The sequence below is a fragment of the Rhododendron vialii genome, chromosome 4a (genome assembly GCF_030253575.1).
Source record: "Rhododendron vialii isolate Sample 1 chromosome 4a, ASM3025357v1".
NCBI classification, from domain to species: Eukaryota; Viridiplantae; Streptophyta; class Magnoliopsida; order Ericales; family Ericaceae; genus Rhododendron; species Rhododendron vialii.
Genome location: NC_080560.1, coordinates 28,029,635 through 28,050,129, shown reverse-complemented (window position 1 = coordinate 28,050,129; position 20,495 = coordinate 28,029,635). Strand labels below are relative to the sequence as shown.

Genomic DNA, 20,495 nt, shown 5'->3' with positions numbered 1-20,495 from the left:
GAGGACGACTGACTGGTAATTTGGAGAGGAACGGGTTGTTGTTCGACAATAACTTGCCTACGACCAGATCTTCTGAGTACCACCCGTGCTTGAGGTATACCGTCTGGAATAGCAATTTCGCCTGACTGACCGGCAAGAGTGACACCAGCTTGAAGCCTTGAATTGTGTGGTTGGGGAGCCGTGGATGTAGACGCAGCACTAGTGCTAGGGTGGGCAAGTCTTCTGTCGATGACCCCTCTGTACGAAGGATCGTATCCCAGCAGTATATCAGCGTCTCGACCCCGACCAGCTGTTCGGGTACCTGGTTCTCCTTTGTATTTTAGGATCCTGTTTATATCCTCTGTTCGGACGTAGCTCGGCTCACGTCTAGGACGTTTGTTAACGTTCTCAGCTGCAAGATTGGAGTTATAAAACCAAAATTAGGCACATGGAAAGCTACGAGAAAGCAGTAAATGAAGAAATTGCAAAAGATAAAAAGCAAGAGCATACGTGGATAACCCCATATATGGGGGCAATGGAGCCCTAGCACTTGGCCATCCTCTCCTAGTGGCTCAAAGGCTCCAGTGACATAGAGAAAATCAATCTCATGATCCCGAGCGGAGTCTGGCAGGTTGAGCACGAGACGCTTTTCCGCCCTTCTAACTTTGAAATAGTAGGTATTGTATTCAGGGTTTAGTACAATACTGTACCACCACTGAATATCCCAAATTCCTAACTGGGTCCCCAGAATCCTATTTAAAGCTATTACACCCATTATCAGCCTAAAGACGTTTGTCGATACTTGCATGGGAGTCAGACGATACCAGTTTAGGATCTGGCGGAGTAATGGGTGAAGAGGAAATCGGACTCCACCTTCGACAATGGCCACAATTGGGATACACATTCTATCCCAAGAGCCACCGTCCCTATCTACTCCTAAGGGGGCGAGTTCGAGCCCAACATTATCAGGAATGCTATACTCAGACCTAAATGCCGTCATGGCAGTTGAGGTTTCGCAGAGTCTCCTAAACTTACTGGGTCTAGGAGGGTTTTCGTTGTCATCCGCCATGGATATATTCGAAGAAAAAACTTAAAGATGGAAATGGGGACGACTGAAACCCTAGAAAACGACCCACGAAACTGAGAATGGAGATCTCAGATAGAAACCTAAACAGAAGAAATGGAGTAAGAACGAGGATCTTACAAAGATGTTGTGAAGATTTCTTGGAAAGTAATCGGATTTGCAGATAGCGGCGATGGCGGATAGCGGGATGCTTTCGCCTGGTTTCTAGAGAGAGAAGGAGCGCGTTTAAGTTTTGGGTAAAAAACCAAAAAGAGCCCTTTCAGGGGTTTAAGGGTAAAAGACGGAGACGAAACGTCTCCTCTCACGCCGTTGCAGGTTAAAGTAACGGAAAGCAGAAACCGTTCTGACGCCGTTACATAGAACGTCAGTTCGAAATTAATGCTAGGCATACGAAACGTGCCACGTGGAGTCATTCACCCCGAAATGGTATAATGACAGAGGTGCCAAAAGGCATCAATGAAATATTGAAAATATGACTGCACGGGATCAGAAGAGTCTGGTCTAAATAAAATTCTGTTTCTAAGCATCATATATTGCCCCCGAACAGTGGTAAATAGATGAAGCTGGGGAGCAATTGTAGGGAGGTATTCCCGAACACATACATTTAGTTCCCGAACACGTGATATTCGGGAGCACGTGGTAAGTATGACAGGACTTACCGCCGGGCAATATAGTGAACAGCAATATGGACCAATGATATGAGAAGTCATTGATCCATGCTGTTTGTTCGGCAAACTAAGGGCCAAGTTACATGTGAAGTAGATGGTCCAAAACAGACTGTTCGGTTATAAACAGCCGAAAAGATGAAGCAAAGAACCAAGCACGTGATACGAGGGATCACGGGTTAAAAAGCAATGCAAATGGTATGTGGGACCATAGTTTGAATATAGGCAGGACAGTCATCATGCTAAACAAATGTTCGGCAAGATGGACCAGTGACATGAGAAGTCAATGGTCCAAGCCGTCTGTTCGGCAACGAGATGGCCGAACAAAAGAAAGAACTTCAGTCAAGTATTGGAGCATAAGGAACATTCTGGAAGAGTCCAGAAACAATAGTATTCCGTTAAGGAATAAGATCCCGAGAATATAGGATCTGATAAAGATACCCAACGAGTATGGGATGTTCGGCTTGTTATGAAAAAGAGTCCTACAAGGATTAAGGTAATGAACTGATAAAGGAAACGAGAATCCTTGATATCCTGGGATTCCTATACGAGTTAGGAATCCTAGGGCAACACGGATGCTTGGCCAGCAAGCATACGCAAATCTATAAATAAGAGGTAAACCTAGAGGTAAAAGGTACGCAATACTTTGCATTCTTGCTTTCCTACTGATAATTAGGGTTTGATTGCTAGTACGTGATACTAACAAAGACATCGGAGGGCCTTTGCCACGAGAGGCAGAGGTGCGCTCACCCCCTGTCTATTTTGCAGATTAGGGTTCCGACGACGAATTAGGGTTCCGGTGAAGAGGCACGAGAAAGCCGTTGCAATCCAGTTGATCAGAAGGCATCGATTGTTTTCATCCCCCTACAACGGGTTATAATTAGGCGACGTTTCTACTGTCACAATTTGCATAGATTTTCACTCATAACTACAAAATTGTTCGTTGTTGTAAAAACTAATTGTTCAAAACTGCTTATATATTTGCCTCGGGGAAATTTGGGTTACAAATTTTGAGTTTGTGGAAATAAAACGATAAAATGCAACTTTTGGATTTCTGAAAATAAGAGAATAAAATAAGTTAACGTCCCCTTTGGATGGAATAATTTCTGGAGAGAACGAAAAAAAGATTTTCGGTTTTTAGCCAAATTAATCGTTTGGATTAAATATTCTGGTGAGAAATAAATAGAAAATTATAAGAAATGTTCACTTATCTTTTTCAAGAAGTATTTTTCAAATAATTTCTCCTAAATTACCCTTACTTCCAACATTTCTATCTTTATCTATCTCCACTTCTTACCTCTACTATTTTTCAAAACACTTTTCAAATATCAAACCAAACACAGCAATGTCTTCACTGGTTTCTCCCCTTACCCATCAAATCTCACAAAAAATGGTGATATTTTGTATGAAAGGGCTCCCTTTTATATCTCATGCTTTCTCAACTTCTGTAGAGCCTGTAAGCCATCTCTCTTATATATTTTTGGAAGATGTACTTCCATAAATACTCAAAATAGGACTTTACTGGTTGTGGTTGAATTCTGTATCGAACTGTGTGTTTAGCGTGCTTATAAATGTCATGTCATATATATCATACCTAGCTTTTTGTTCTGTATGAGGTAGCAGAAAACGCAAACTCCGATGTGATTGATGGTTACATTAGCTTCTTAGGGGAAAATCTTGCGAGGATATTCAGCGCAACAGGTGAATCATGGCATGGACATTATTTTGGTGCAATCTCATAACTCTGCATTTATTAATGTGAAGGTACGACAAGGACTACTGCTGTTTTCACATTTATAGCTCGATTTTGCTTACAAATTCACTCTATTCTATGTTTTGGTATTTGAAATACAGCTTATCATTGAAAAATTGAACGTATATGAATGTTGTTTATACTCCTCCACGTATATCTTAATTATATTTGCAACAATAGGTAATACAAACGAGAAAGCGTACAATTTAAACCTACAAATGTATCTGCAATTTAGTTTCGTTCATGCTTGCTCTGTGTTTGATTAATTACCTCAATGACATGCAAACTGCAAAATCATTTCTTCTATCTAGCTTACATGTACCTGCAACATGATTTTAAAATCTATATATATTTAGAATTAGTTAACTAAACAAATACTTTTAAAATTATGGATACATATCTCCGCTTTAAATTAATGACATTATGTTTATAATAAAAAATGTTACCTAGCAGTACACATACGAGAAACAAACTACATGACTCCACTAAATTATGTTTGGGTACTAATATTTCAGAACACAATGCCTTGCCATTCATAATCGATAAATTTGCCAATCCAAAGCGATTTCTTCTCCTTCCCTCCCTCAATTTGCGAACTTATAATCGCAAAAATACAGAGTAGTTTCAATTTTGCTCGAAGAAAGCACAAAAAGTTCAGCCTTCATATCCGTAAAAATGAGTTTTGCACAAAGAATCTAATAATCAATATTTGTTTCAACGATTGAATATCTACCACTTCGAAGACTAACTTGCAGTTTTATTATCTATCAAAGCTTACCTTTCGCGTACTATTCTATACTTTAAGCTTCAAGTGTATTATGTTCTCATACTTGTTTCGTTTCTGTTTTTTAAATTGGAATCATTCCTACAGCAGATAAGAAATAAAAGTTTACATCACAAACTTAAGAATCGTGTTCATATAAAACGTTTAGACTAACCATTATATGGTATTGCATAGTTTGTTTTAATGATCATATCATACAAACCAAAATGCTGAGATACATAAGTACGAAATTGCATCATGACTATAAGATTCCATCGTTTTTTAATAGGACATGCGATATAATTCTAGTAAGTTCAATGAAATACGTTACAAGGTTGTTCCATTAATTAGAAACATGTAACTGCTGCCAAAGTTAGTTTTTCTTCTTCTTCTGCTGGAAAGTAATTGCTAGTGGAAGATCATCCTCATTTTTCGACGCATCGCAATCTCTATCCACAAATAATTGTCGCCGTGCTTTTTTTGCTCGGTTTCTTAGTAGTTAAAGTTGACTCACCAACACTTTTTACACTATTTTTGCGCTTCGTCTTGGATAGAAGATCGTACTCATGAACTGAATCCAAGCATTTTGGCAGCCTAGATTATGTATAATTATATGCTTTGACTCGCACAGCATAACTCACTCCTTGACATAGTTTGTCGATTGCTGATGCAAATAGCTCACCCTTAATTCAAATCTACACTTTAGAAGTTATTAACAACAATAAGTTTGTACCACGTATAACATTTGTAATGCAACCTACCTGTTCTATGTTCTCTCTCATGTACTTAGCAGTAATGCCAAACATCCCTTCAGAATCTCGCTGAAACACAGTAACAACAATAGAACCTGTTTTGTCTGATAATTCAATGTTGAATTTGAGGCTGTGAAACATTTTCGCACCAATCATACAATTAGTCTTTCCTAATTACGAAATCAAACATTAGCTGGAGTATTCAATCGAAAGACTTTGGAGGGGTAAATACTCACTTTACTGCTGTTGGCATGCATTTTTTACAATGGTTGCACCAGAATGGACCATCACCCAATGCATCCGTTGCATGATTGCATTTTGAGCAGGTCAGATACCAAAATTGTTGCGTTAAATCAACAACCTTGCAAATAACTTGTACCCAGTGGAATTCTTGTTGCGCATAATCTTATGCTACTCATTGTGCTGTTGCAATATCGTATTGAATCATGTATTTAGGAATTCAAAGTTGTACCTTGTCAACAATAGTCGGAAGTTCATTAACACATTTGAACTGATTTTTGTTTGGTGTCTCAGTACGCAATGGAGTTACACTTGTATTTGTATCTGGTCGCGGCAACCTATCAATTCTCTTGCCATTGCCATACACCTACAATAGTAGTTAATTTGTTCTTAGAACTTGACTCCCACAACATATGTATGTAAATGTCCTTACCAAGCCCGTAATTTTTCAGCTGCTGGAATCGGCGGATTGAAAGTAAATGTGGTGGAACCTTTTGTTGCAAGTTGATACCCTACAATGTAACGGTAATTCTACATTCCAGAATCCTCAAGTACTATAACCATAATTTACCATTTTTAGTAGGAGTAGTATATATAAATTACCTTGATACAAGTTTACTTTCATTCTTGTTGCCTGGACAATAGGGAATGGTCCTTCAAGCCTACCCATTATTTCACCTTCATGTTCCACGTACTGATCCCACAGCACAAGCGTCGTTGGAGTATTGCTGCAAATTTTTAACACATTTGCATGAATAGCACTTAAAATAATTGGTGGTAATAATGTGCAGAGGTTAGATTAAATGTTTGGTTGTACCAACAGAAACATTTATGATAATAATAGCGCAAAGAACAATAGGTACCTTAAATCAATAATAGTTATGTGTTGTACGACGTGATTATCCCTTGTTGTACGCTTAGCAGCAACACCAAGTACAGCGAAAAGGACATCTGTTGCATCTCAAAACTGGAATATTAGTACCTTGTTGAGATGCAATTGACAATGTCACGATGACTGAATATCTAGACAAACATACCAAAACCTCGACGGTCGTGAATGTATTCACCCAAATCTCGAAGCGAAACATATTCGTACTTCACATGCGTAATATCATACACAACATCTGGGATTTCTTCAATTGGTGTTCGGCCAGAGAGGGTCCATTGTAGAAAATTATCAAAGATTAAGAAATCTGGTACAGTCGTGTCAGCTTTTGCATTACTTATTAAGTAGCTGTGATATAACTCAAGGGTATCTTCCAGCACTGTTATATCCATGTTCCAAATGGTGCACTGCACCTTGGTGCCCTACATTGAATATTGTTAAACTATTTAAAATCAGAAAACTAAATGCACCTTTATTAGATGGAAGCATGGGAGAAATTACACTAACTTCAGAATCAATGAGTATGATTTTTTGATAAGTTTAATCTCCCGAAGCTATTCTGGGATAACCTCTTTCGATCACCATTGCTTTAACTATCCAGTTCATCATTCCTTCTTTGACATTTTTAATCACGAAGAAATTCTCTTCCATAGCTCACGCAATAACGTTAACCTGCAATTGCAAAAGTGCAGAATATCAATGGGAATATTTGACATCCACACAAGTCAACACTATGGCAAATGAATATAATTTATCCAAATGTGTATATTATTACAAACACAAGTATTAATCCAAACAACATTAACTCTAAACCAACTGCCGATTCCAAAAGCATATAAAAGCAAAAACCAATACTTTGCTCATATTTATCAATATATACTTACAATCAATAGTTGCAAGTTCTTTCTCATTCACTTTGACTGCGCTTCATTTAGTATCTCTCCATACACAATATTTTTAGTCAATGCTGCAGTTTTGTCCCTATCACTATACGCATCTACTACGACTTTTATTTTCGATGCTGCTGTGTCACGGGAAAGAGCAACATATAGTAGTCCATGCGAAAACACCGGTTCCTGCAAATTAACGCCAACAATATCCAACGTCTGTCCTTGAGCCTTGTTTATCGTCATAGCAAAACATAGCCTTATTGGGAATTGACGCCTGGTGAATTGCACAGGGTAAAGCTTAGCATCGGTTGGCTGTAATGAGATATGAGGTATAAATACAATATCGCCTTGATGCTCTCCAACAACTATTTCTGCCATTATAACATGCTTATGCAATTTCTGACATATCAGTCGGGTTCCATTGCATAACCCCTTGGAAGGATCCAAATTCCGTAGCATCATTACCGGGCAGTTTTCCTTTAGCACAAGTTGGTGCGCTGGCATGCCAGGAGGGCATATTGAGTGTATGAAATTGACATATAGACCTTGATCTGCTGGGTTAATTGTTTCATCAATGCTTGTATAAATGCACTCTTTTCCTGGAAATCTATTCATCAACAACTCATTTATCTCATCCACGGAATCATTTCTAGGTGCTAGTATTGTAGATTGCGTCATACATATTGCATCAACAGAATAGCGTTTTAAATCTGGGAACACAAAACTTATAAGTTGCTCCACAACCGCAATATTTTGCCTAGGTGGGATAATCATTGATGGAGGAATTGTTATTTCATCATTTAAATTGCATGGTTCTTCTCTGTCACCCACCCTCAACAAATACTTACTAAATACAGGATCTGTTATAGCTCTCATGTTTTCCTTTAATGTGAATTTTTTAAGAGAAGCCCATATATGCGATCTCACCAAGCTGGCATATCCATACAATCCTCCTTTGTACCCTTTGGTATGACTGGCAACACTTGTCTAAAATCCCCACCCAAAACCACAACTTTGCCACCAAATAAACTATCGACTTCTGTTATATCTCTTAATAGATTATCTAGTGCTTCAATAATTTGTATTTTAGCCATTGATGCTTCATCCCATATAATTAATGAAGTCGCTCTCAGTAGTTTAGCTAAACCTGTTTGTTTGCCAACATTGCAGGTTACCTTGCCATCTCTTTCCAGTGGGATCTTAAATCTTGAATGCGTAGTGCGACCGTTAGGCAAAATTGATGCACCAACTCCCGAAGTAACAGTTGCTAGAGCGATACCTTTGGCAGATCTTATAGTGGCAAGTAAAGCACGTTACAAGATTTCACCATAAGCTTTCGATTGATCTGAATTTAGTTTTGTCACGCTTAGCAGATCCAAATCTGACACTTCTATATCCTGTTCATCCAAGATTTCTTTGCACAATCGATCGTCTTGACTTTCATCTATCAACAAATCATCGAGATCAAAATTCTATAAAGTCTTACCCATAGACCCCAGCGCAGACTTCACAAAACGTAATAAAGTTTGGCGTGCTTCAGTCGGCAACATTCCCTGCTTCTTGACATAATCCTCTGTCAATGGCTCTTCAAATTTCAACAGGAGCTCCTTTGGATTAAGTGCACCGCAAAATACAAGCATAGTACAGAACAATTGTCTCAGGGAATTAGGCATCTGATAACCACGCGATTCTTCCAAGCACTTTTCATTACTTTTATCATCAACAAGCAATCCATGAGCTACTGCTGCTTCTCTATATGTTCCATATGTTTTGTCTCCAACAGTCCTTAAGAAAGAAAATGAGGTTGGACATCGCACATGGTTCAATAATAATCTCAAATAGTACAATTCACCTTGGGATGGATTCACAGCTATAATACGACCTATCACATTCTTGTGCTGTCGCTTAGTCCAACATCTCGTTTTCGTTGACCAAACAAATGCTGTTGGGAAATCTTTGTATAAGAATTTCCCCTTCTTGGCATTTGTAACGACCCTGAATTTTGGTGAATAAAAATTTCGTTAAATATTTGAATTTTATTTGAATTACTTATTTTCTCTTGTGTGACTATATGATTGCTTGTTAATTTTCGTCGTAGTTAAAATTTTGCTCTCGACTAGAAACCCTACGTGACCAATTTAGTTAATTTACAACCGACTACTTGGAGGAACCGAGCAACCAACTCACCTAGTTACTAGATGAACCTTTTGGACCTTTTGAAACTCTTGAACCTTTGTCTTTACCCATTGGTCCATAATGGTTAGGGTAATTTTTGTCCATTGGACAATAGGCCCCCCATTTAAATATTTTGGTAAAGTACAAGATATAGTATTTTAATGGGTTTATAAACACATGTGCAAAGTATATTTATTCTTTGTTTATTGGGGATTCTCCCACCCCTCCATTATCCATTGGATAATAACCACAAGGGTAATTTTTGTCCATTAGATAATAAATTTTTTATTATAAAAGTACATGTAGTCTTTCAAAAATCATATTTTAAAATAAAAGGTACTTGTACTTCTTTTACCCTTTGGACGATAACCGTTAGGGGAAGTATTATCCATTGGGTAATAACCGTTAGGGAAGTTAGTGACCCTTGGATAATAGAGTCTTTGACCAAATAAGGTACCGATGTGACTAGGAAACCTTCCAATAAAGTTGATTTGACTTGTACTTTATTATTATTTTAATGAGGAGAATCCTAGTCTTTTTATTTAATTGGGGTACTTGGTACCACACCTATATTTAATATAGGGCTTTTATCACATGCTTTAAAGTATACTTCGATTATTTTAATATAAAAGTTTCCTTTTACCTTTTGTCCATTGGATGATAAAAGTTAGGGAATTTATTGTCCATTGGGTAATAGAGTTATTCTTCCAAGCAAGTACATGGGTTCATTAAAATAATATTTTCTTAAAACCCCATGTGATAAAGTACACATTATTTTATTATTAAAAGTACTTAGTAGCCTTAATAGCCTTTAAGGCATAATATTCTCCTAAGTACTCTTTTATTATTTTGTATTGGGGTTTTGTACCCAATTGAATTTATTTACTAGGGAGTTGATCTTCCTAGAGTACACTAGTTTATTTATTTAAAGGGGCATGTGCCTAATTGGATTTCTTTAATGGGTATTTGATTTTGGAAATCTTGTACTGTGTACCTTTGCAAGAGAGAGAGAGAGAGGAGAGAGAGGCCGAGAGAGGAGAGAGAGGCCGAGAGAGAGGGAGAGGGAGAGAGAGAGATTGCCGGAGAGAGAGAGAGATGGGCCGAGAGAGAGAGATAGGAGAGAGAGAGGGAGAGATTTGTTTGTACTTCCTTGATCTTTCTCATCTTTTCAATCCATGGGTGAACCTTCCTTCCTAGCTAAGGAACTAACCCTCCATTAACCTCCATTGTACTTCTATATTTGTTTTAGACAAAATCTTGTACCATTGTCTCCTTGTTTCCAACAAATCTTCCATAATCAAATCCTTAGTACTAAGAATAGCCATGCAAGCCTACCATTTAGCCTAACCTAGCCATGCAAGCCTAGGGTTAGACTTTGATCTTCCATGATTACATGCCATGTGTCAAAATTTGAGGTAGAGAGAGAGAGGGGGGGCCGGCCATGAGAGGGTGGGAGAGCCCAAGGTTTTGCCTATAAATAGGACCCCATTCCAAGCATTGAACTTACACCTTCACCTAGCAACTTCTCTCTCTAGAAAATTAGTGTTCTTTCTTTGTTCTTGCTTTTGTTCTTCTTGTTCTTGAGTTGTTCTTGAGTTCTTCAAGAAACTCAACCTAAGCCGCCACTAGACCGCCACTCGACCACCCCCTCGATCCATAAAGTAGAGTAGTGTTAGTCAAGTAGAAGTTTCGAGAGAAACCATTCTCTTTCGAAGCTACAGGAGACCACCGTAGGAAGTTACTCCGCCCGACCACCGACGTACTTTCCGTAGCCGACTAACCTTCCGTAGCCGACTACCGCCAAGAAGTAAGGTAGAGTCCCGTGTCCACTAACTCAAGTATAACGTTGTTATTTTGAATCGCAAATTATATGAAGTGTATCTTTACCTATTTACTTTAAGTATTCGTAGTTTGATCTTTAGGATGGTTATGAATATGCGTATATGAGTTGCTTGTATTACTTGTGGTATGTGATAAAGCATAAGTGATTTCACTCCAAAGACGTCCGTACATGTGGCGTTGTGCTTTGAATAAAGCATAAGTGATACACTCCAAAGGCGTCCGTATATGTGGCGTTATGCTATAAGTAGTAATTGAGCGTGTTAAGTAAATATAGAATTAGATGATCTTGTTAGGATGATTCTTGCTTACGTTTGTCCTACCGCGGAGTCTTTACATGTAAACGAGACACGAGAACCGAGAAAGTAGAAACATGACATCTAGGATGTGATTAAAGGAAATATTTTTCGAGGAAGAAAATATTTTTGAAACTACATAATGACCAGTTTTAGGTGGCATTATGTGTGTGTGTGTGCGCCAATGGGAGACCGGGACGGCGGAACCATTGCGAGGATACTCGGGAGTCCGGAACGGCGGAACCGAGGTTGGGTGTGTAGCTTGGTTATCCGCGGTACGGAGCCAATGCAAATATTTTTGTGTGCCAATGGGAACCCGGGACGGCGGAACCATTGTGAGGATACTCGGGAGTCCGGAACGGCGGAACCGAGGTTGGGTGTGTTAAAAATGATTTTTGAAAAGGGTGATATATTTTGAAAACCGCAATGTGGCCGGACATGGTAGCCCATTGTGTGGTGTGTGTTTTTGTGTGTGTTCCAATGGAAATCCGGGAAAAACGGAACCATTGTGAGGTTGTGTGCGTTCCCATGGGAATCCGGAGTGGCGGAACCATGGTGAGGTATAGCTTGGTTATCCGCGGTACGGAGCCAATGCAAATATTTTTTGTGTGCCAATGGGAACCCGGGACGGCGGAACCATTGTGAGGATACTCGGGAGTCCGGAACGGCGGAACCGAGGTTGGGTGTGTAGCTTGGTTATCCGCGGTACGGAGCCAATGCAAATGATTTTGTAAATTGTGTGTGTTAAACAAATGGTTTTTGAAAGATTGTTTTGTAAATGAAAATGTTGACACGGTCTACGATGAGTCGCGTAGGAGAAACACGAAACTCTTGGACACCAACGATAGTTGATTAACGAATGTGGATGTGTCATTGTTAACTGCGTATATATGTATCATGTGGAAATCGATGTGTTATTCCTTTGTTTATAAGTATGGGTTAACGGGTATGGGATTACTCTGCTGAGCTTTGTAGCTCACGGTGTTGCCTTTTCGGTGACCCTGACATATTATATGGGTGGCGACGCCGGTATAATGTGTCAGATTTTGTAGATGATCAGGGTAAGCAGATCACCATGGAGACTTTTGGAGCTGAGGAGCTGGCTAGGATGGAGAAGAATGAGGAGCTGTAGTTAGGAACCTTAGAACCCCCTTCATTTGTGTAAATATTGAACTCTTGTGAGAGTATTTGTTGTAAGAAGAGCCAGACTCTATTTTGAGGTTATCAATAAATTGTGACTCTATTTTGAGGTTTTTAATGAAATTTTCTTTTTAACGTACCCAAAATTCAGGGCGTTACAGCATTCTTATTGTATTTATTCATATAAAAGAACCGTGTTAGCATTGTCCTTGAGAAGAACTTTGAATCAGCTACGTTGTCCAAGTTTGTTGTTTTTTTAAAGCCAACAACTTGACAGTTCTCAAGATGCAACTGAAGAGCTATAACTGATGGATGCATGTCAAACAAGTTGAATCTGTAAATTCGCCACATTGCCTCTGGAGGTGTAACCCATCTAGCTGTTTGAAATTGCGTGATTTCATCAACAGTTTCATTGTTTCGCTTTGAAATGATTTTGAAGAGGATTTTATCGTGCCCTTTATAGATATACTTATACAAATATTTAACAGCCTTAATAGTTGAGCAAATCCCAACATTTACATGACAATCTAACATAGCTAATAGATATGGACTATAAGGGACGACCCATCTGTTATCTAGAATTTGCTGGCGCACTCGAACTTGCTTGCCATCATTTCTTAGTCAGTAAACCGGATAACCATTTGTCGCAACAATCGTGGCCTGTCCGAATTTTTTGGGATAATGGTTCTTACACTTACCATTTTTCATGCAAAACATTACCTGCATTAAGCTTTCCACAAGGACCTTGCATCATGTGTTTCAACACAGCTGCATAAAGATGGGGATTTTCACTTTCTTCAGGTATTTCGGCCGATATAAATTGATCAAAATCGTTTGGTGTTATAAGCTTGTGCCCCCTTTTCAGTATTAGCAGCAGATGCACATGTGGTAAACCTCTCTTCTGGAACTCAATTACGTAGTGTATGCTTGAACAGGATCGAAAAATTTCTTCTTGATCACTTCCTTTTTCAGCTGTTCAAATTTGCTCCTGAAAACTCTGGTAACAAGATCAGGCCTATTTTGCACATCTTCGTGCACTTTGAGTTCATTGGTAATCTCTATCCATTTGAGATTACAAGTCATGGTTAAGAAAATATCTGGTTTCCCATATTTATCCACTTATGTCATTGCATCCAGGTATCTTTTGTGCATGTCCCGGGGCCCCCTATAAATGATCTGGGGAGAATTATTGGTGCCACAATTTTTGACCCCCTTGATTCTCCTTGTGCAACACTATCAATAATTCATTGGTACAAATCTGCTCTTATTTCATCTTGGTGATGTCTAAAATAATCCAATCTCGAAGTTTCAATTTTTACATACATATCAACAGCATATTGTTGAAGGAGTCTACCTGATTCTAAGATTATAGAATCAATTTTTGGACGTACTTGAAACAAATACGCATAAAACTCACGAGCTGAAACCATATTTTGTCTTCTAGAAGCATCCTCGTAATAAAAAGCAACACCAATAAGTCTATAATCATACAAATCTTGACAATAAATACCTGATTAAATTATTGAACTCACGTAAGGATTCTGCACTGAGAAGTTGTTCTACCGTTGTATATGTATTGGATCCACCTACCACCTGACCAGCTGATTGAATCGCCCGTTTGTTGGAGTTATTTCTCTTGATACCACGATGCCATCCTGGCTCTCCATATGGAAATAACAATGGATATTGAAGAGGATCATAACATCCATAGTAATACTTGATTGTAACACTATGACCATCATGCTTCTCAACTAATATATTACGTTCTCTCAATTCTGAATCATCTTCGTTATCCTTCCAGATGAGCGCCACCTGCGATGCCGTTGGTGCATTGAACATCTTATCACTCACAATTGGATCAGCTCTAAGCCTTATCTCATACGAATCTATATTCGGTGTCATTACTAAGGATCTGAAATATTTTTGAGTATGGATTGGGTTTCAAGATATCTATAAGTTCAGTAACAATGCTTCTATCTAAATCCTTAAGACACCCTAGTCTGTGCTCAACTTCTTTGGCAGTGTCATAGTAATACAACTGAAGATAGGAAGGCTTTCCATCTGCAGGGCAGAAGCCATGCATGAAATGATAGATCTGACCCTGGGCACGAAAAGTGTAGATTCCTTGATGATTTTTGGTGTATCGCGGATCAAGAGTTACACCGAAAGAAGTGAAAACAAACATATTATTATACGGGCAAATATGACCTCGAAAATCTTTGCATAATTGTGAAGAACCCCGATACAACTCTAGGAGCTTGGCTGGGGTGCAGAAAGGATACACAGAGACCTGACCCTTAGAACAACAGAAAACATCAAGTTCAAAGGCAAAGCGTTTCGCATCGCAGCACATGCACCGAGGTACGATTGGTAGCACAAATGCCTCAGTTGGTACTGGACGTTTATGAAGAATTGTTCATTTGCTATTTGCAGTCTTTTTACCTATGTTTCCATAATACAATAAAGGCAAACTATTAGGTGCACTACATAATAATTTAATACTACGAAATGATCATTGAGTTTGACTTTGGCAACAATACTTGGCCTTCTCTCAATTGCAACCGCCATACGAGAGCTTGAACCTGATATTATAGCCTATAGTTAGACCAGTTGTCATCTAGTCCGAAATTAACAATTACATTATCAAATAGCTTACTCACTCTCTAGCTGTACTATCTAAAATATCAACTCAAATATGGAGCTCACCTATCTCATGTACACTGGTTGCACAACATTGAACAGGGGACCGAGAAACCTCTCGGAGAACACAAGCGATGGATGATTGCATACAAGACTCATCTGTTCGCATCGCTTCAACTGCTACTTGCTGAGTCTCAACTTCTGAGTTGATATGATAGGGAGATCTTGCATCCACCATGGTATTTACCATTTCTGCGCATATGTTTTTATATAGCTCTGAACTGCAAACTACTTGTGCTGCGTTTTTGGGACCTTTATCCTTTTGTAAACATGGTTGTTCACAACATTCATTCTGTTTATCTCTATTTGAATTTCGAATATTAACATACATATTTGCATTATCAATAGACATGAAGTTACACTATCCATTACGCATCACCTTGCATGCATTTGCGGGGAACAACGAAGAAACCCTGTTTTCATACGCTGATATTGTTCCATTTGGCGTTGCTTCAATCGCAACTCCTAAGTTATCTGCATAACTAGGTTTTTCAGCTACCATGGAACAGACCATTTCCCGGCTTTGATTTTCAAACAAAACAGGAGTGCAAACTGATTGTATTACTTTTCTGTGGCTGTTTTCGTCTTCTAACCATAATTCTCTGCAGCTATTATCAACCCTAGCCTTTTTAGGTTCGCGAATTTCAGCATATATATTGGCCTTCTTCGCATAAGCAAGCTTGCATCGTCCATTCCGTTTCGCTCTCACCGCCTCTGCTAGATTATTATCTAGTTATCTACGGCGTCGATTTTGCTTATCTTTCGTCTCTTGTGACAGTTCAGCATAGGAAGTTCGATGTTTGTTCTTCGTAACCATGATAGTTAACCAAGCAATGCAAAAAAATTATTCACATCTTATCTATTGGTATTCTATTATTCAAATTCTCCTACCTGGCTATCCTAATATGGTAAACATGTACGAATAACAAAAGCTCGTATTGGGCAACAACAACAACAATATTTACCAAAAAAACAACTAAATATCAAAACAAAACAATAGTATTCATGTCTTATGTATTAGCATTTTATCATTCACGATTTCTACAGTAATTATTCAACACTGTAACTATACTAACTCTACACAACAGCAATTACTATTCACCAATAACATTTCGAACAAATTCAAAAGATCATTTACTACACCTAACCCCTGCAAATTATTCTACCTGCTATACTAATTTGGCAAACATGTATGAATAACAAAAGTTCGTATCAAGCAGCAGTAAGAACAATATTTACCAGAAAAATACAACTCAATACCCCAAATTCATGTTAGTTTCGCTGATAACTAACAAGATACTTCAATAGTCATCTTCACTCTGTCGAAGAACAAAAGTAACAGTTCTGAACAAACGTACCTTTTCGATGGCTGTTAATCTTTAGTCTCAAGAATTAGCACGAATTATTTCGCATCAATCAGCAAAGAAACAACAAATACTTCAACCTATACCCTTATAGTTCTCCCTTTTTTCTTTTTTTCTTGACCTCTTTTTGTTACTTGATTATTTATTCAGTCTACTGTCATATACATTTAAGGCAAAATAATAACACCTGCTACTATTGTACCAACACACTATTGTACTTTCAACACACATCACTTTCTTCAAGCCTTTATTATGGTAATCACATCACGAATTTTTCTTAGATTTTTCTGCAGGTTACAATATCTTACGTAATACGTCATCTATATCACCTAAAAAATCAATCATTATTTACAAGCTATTTTGGCCAAGTTTGGTTCTTCACTAACAGAGGTGAAATAACCCTAAAAACTAAAACTTCATCAACTAATTTTACCTGTAACCAACAGTGCAATAAATAATTTTTCTTTACAAATTTAACCAAAGACATTTCACATACTTATCTAATTTATTAACTATTATTGGTAGTATCAATAATTGGTTATAACTGGTAACACCTAACACGATTTTGAATGTGTCTAATAGATTCTCAAATAAATTATTGGTACAAATACACGTTGATTTGTTTCACATAGTTATTCAACCGTTTTTTTTTTAAATTCTACATTACCTGTGCTATTCACTGCTTAATTACATGTGTGGTATACATAATCTCAATACTCACCTTTACATTTGATTAAAATTTTGATCCAAACAACACATTTAAAATTTTGATCCAAACAACACAATAATACTCACTCAACCCTCATTGATTTTTTATCCATTCGCATATCTTTTGCGCAATTAGTTGATTGGTTAATAAGTTATCTAGCATTATTACTTTGCCATGACTATTCGAATCTCAAACCCACAATATCACAACCCCAATTTGTATTGTAAGAAAAGAAAAAAAAGAAAATATAAGCTAATTTTTCTCGTACCACTAGAAATTGGAATTTGAATCCTTATTTCATACATTATTAAATTCATTTCGTAGTACCAAAGATTTTTTTTTTATTTTTCAATCGACAACTAACAAAGGCTATAAATAATTTATTAAGATCGAAAACTAATCCAACTTGAATTGTTATCAACAACCCTACAATAAAATCCAAACATTCTATAATTTTTTCCTTATCACAGTACTCGAGTATCCATTCATTCTGACAACGCAGATTTTTAACTCCTCATATACTCAGCAACATCAGTACTACAACTGGTGACCACAAATACATAAATTCACGTCATGGATTTCATGAGCAGAATACATATAATATACAGGATATGGTGATCACTGTTGCTATTCACTTTATCAACAGTAAAATTGATACACCGAATCCAGATCTGATGTCCAGCTAAGCCATTGCAAAACACCCCCAACACACGAGTACGTTACTCCTTACTTTCTGTCCTCACCTAGATTTTTTCTTGCAGTTCTAATAATATACTACAGAACTACGACATTACTAAAGTAGTTCTCTAGCACTCAAAACACCTTTATTCCTTCGCGAGCGAAACCATCCTTACATGAGTAGAAGATGTTCTACCCGTATGCATAAACAACTGTAACTGGGTATTGTAAATCACCAACCCAATAGTTCGTTTCTGTTGAGAGCACCTCCCACACAATTCTTACCCAAGTAAGTTCTAACTTTCTTGCGCTCTATTATCCACACACAACTTCTTAATTGCTAATATTCAGTCTCTGAAGTCTTGGTTAAATTCTAGCACAACATGTTTTCTCACTCTGTACTCCGCACAAAACATCTTAGCTTAATTATTAGTCTAGCATGCATAAAATATACAGAACTACGACATTACTAAAGTTGTTTTCTAGCACTCAAAACACCATTCATCCTTCGAGGGGGAAACCATCGTTACATGATTAGAAGATGTTCTACCCCTATGCATAAACAAGCGTAACTGGATACTGTAAATCACCAACCCAATAGTTCATTTCTGTTGACAACACCTCCCACACCATTCTTACCCAAATAAGTTCTAACTTTCTTGCGCTCTATTATCCACACAACTTCTTAATTGCTAATATTCAGTCTCTGAAGTCCTGGTCAAATTCTAGCACATCATGTTTTCTCACTCTGTACCCCACACAGAACATCTTACCTTAGTTATTAGTCTGGCATGCATAAAAGATCCATAACTACAAATTAAGCTCCACAACATGATTTAGCTTTTCCCACAACTCCAAACCAAGTTCACAAGATTAGTGAACACAAAATTATATTTATTACCATGCCATGGTACCGTGACACAAAATTAATCACGTCTGTATATTATTCCCCACCCAGATCAGGACCATACCACACCAGCAATCAAACTGTGCACCGAAAATCCCAGAATTGGTTGGCGTCAACCTGTCCAACATTTGTTGGCAATATATCCATGCGGAAGAATAACAGAACAGAACATCGTGGATCAGATTATTACTTACAAACACATGATGGAAGGCTGGTGCTGGTTGCATCATCATTCCCACATAGCCCAAAGAATCTACGCTATATTGTTAATCGTGACTTCATAATTCGCTACTCCAGCATGTTTAACCTGGGCACAATTTTTGCATGGAATGCCTGTGACCAATTCAAGCATTGGATGCAATCCCTAATTAACTGTACCCCACAGTATATTGAACCTCATTTGAGAGCAATGTAGGGTGATGAAAACAATTGATGCTTCGGATCACCTTGGATTGCAACGGCTAATTCGTGCCTTTTCACCGGAACCCTAATTCGTCGTCGGAACCCTAGTCTGCAAAATAGACAGGGGGTGAGTGCACCTTTGCCTCTCGTGGCAAAGGCCCTCCGATGGCAAAGTTAGTATCATGTACTAGAGAAACCCTAATTATCAGTAGGAAATATCGAATAATGCAATGTATTACGTACCTTTTGCCTTTAGGTTTACCTCATATTTATAGATTTGCGTATGCTTGCTGCCCAAGCATCCTTGTTGCCATAGGATTCTCATCTCGTATAGGAAACCCAGGATATCAAGGGTTCTCGTTTCCTTTATCAGTTTAATAGAAAAGAGTCCTACTCGGATTCTTTTCCATAAAGAGCCGAACATCCCATTCTCGTTGGGTATCTATTCTAGATCCAATATACTCGGGATCTCATTCCTTTACTGAATATCACTGTTCCGGAACCTTCTAGAACATTACTACCGTCTCATGTTTTAGAGTATCCTCGTTTCCTGTTCGGCTATCTTACTGCCGAACAGTCCACATGGACCAATGACCTTACATGCATCTGGTCCTTATCATTGTATTTGGACAAATGGCCTCTCATGCCTTTTATCTTTATCAGCCAAATAGACTGCATGGATCAATGACTTCCCATATCATTGGTCCATATCGTCGTTCACCATACTGCCCGGCGATAAGTCTTGTCATACTTTCCACGTGCTCCCAAACATCACGTGTTCGGCAACTAAATGTATTTGTTCGGGAATACCTCCCTACAATTGCTCCCCCGCTTCATTTACATGCCACTGTTCGGGGGCATTACATGAACCTTTTTAGAAATGAATGTTTAGACCAAACTCTTCTGATCCCGTGCGGTCATTGTTTTTAACACTTCATTGATGCCTTTTGGCGCCTCTGTCATTATACCATTTCGGGGTAATGACTCCACGTGGCACATCTCGTATGCCTATCATTAATTTCGAATTGACGTTCTATAAAACGGCGTCAGAACGGTATTTGCTTTCCGTTACTTTAACTTGTAACGGCATAAGAGGAGACCTTTCGTCTCCGTTTCTTGCCCTTAAACCCCTGAAAGGGCTTCTTTTGGGTTTTCACCCAAAAACTCGAATCTTCAGTCTTTCTCTCTCTAAGTTTTGAACAAAAATTCTTCCACCCTTTCCGCCATAACCGCTACCTCGAAGCTTTCGGTTGCACTTCCTACTATTGCCGCT

At 38.2% G+C, this 20,495-nt stretch overlaps 1 protein-coding gene across 1 annotated transcript; it reads right to left on the bottom strand.

Moving 5' to 3' along the window:
* Positions 1 to 6,776: 6,776 nt before the first annotated feature.
* On the bottom strand, positions 6,777 to 7,888 carry LOC131323863 (uncharacterized). Its single transcript, XM_058355704.1, has 3 exons — positions 7,038 to 7,888; positions 6,902 to 6,938; positions 6,777 to 6,794 (listed from the first exon to the last, which is right to left on the bottom strand). Exons 1-3 carry the CDS (start codon positions 7,886 to 7,888, stop codon positions 6,777 to 6,779), a joined length of 906 nt encoding a protein of 301 aa, XP_058211687.1.
* Positions 7,889 to 20,495: the final 12,607 nt, after the last annotated feature.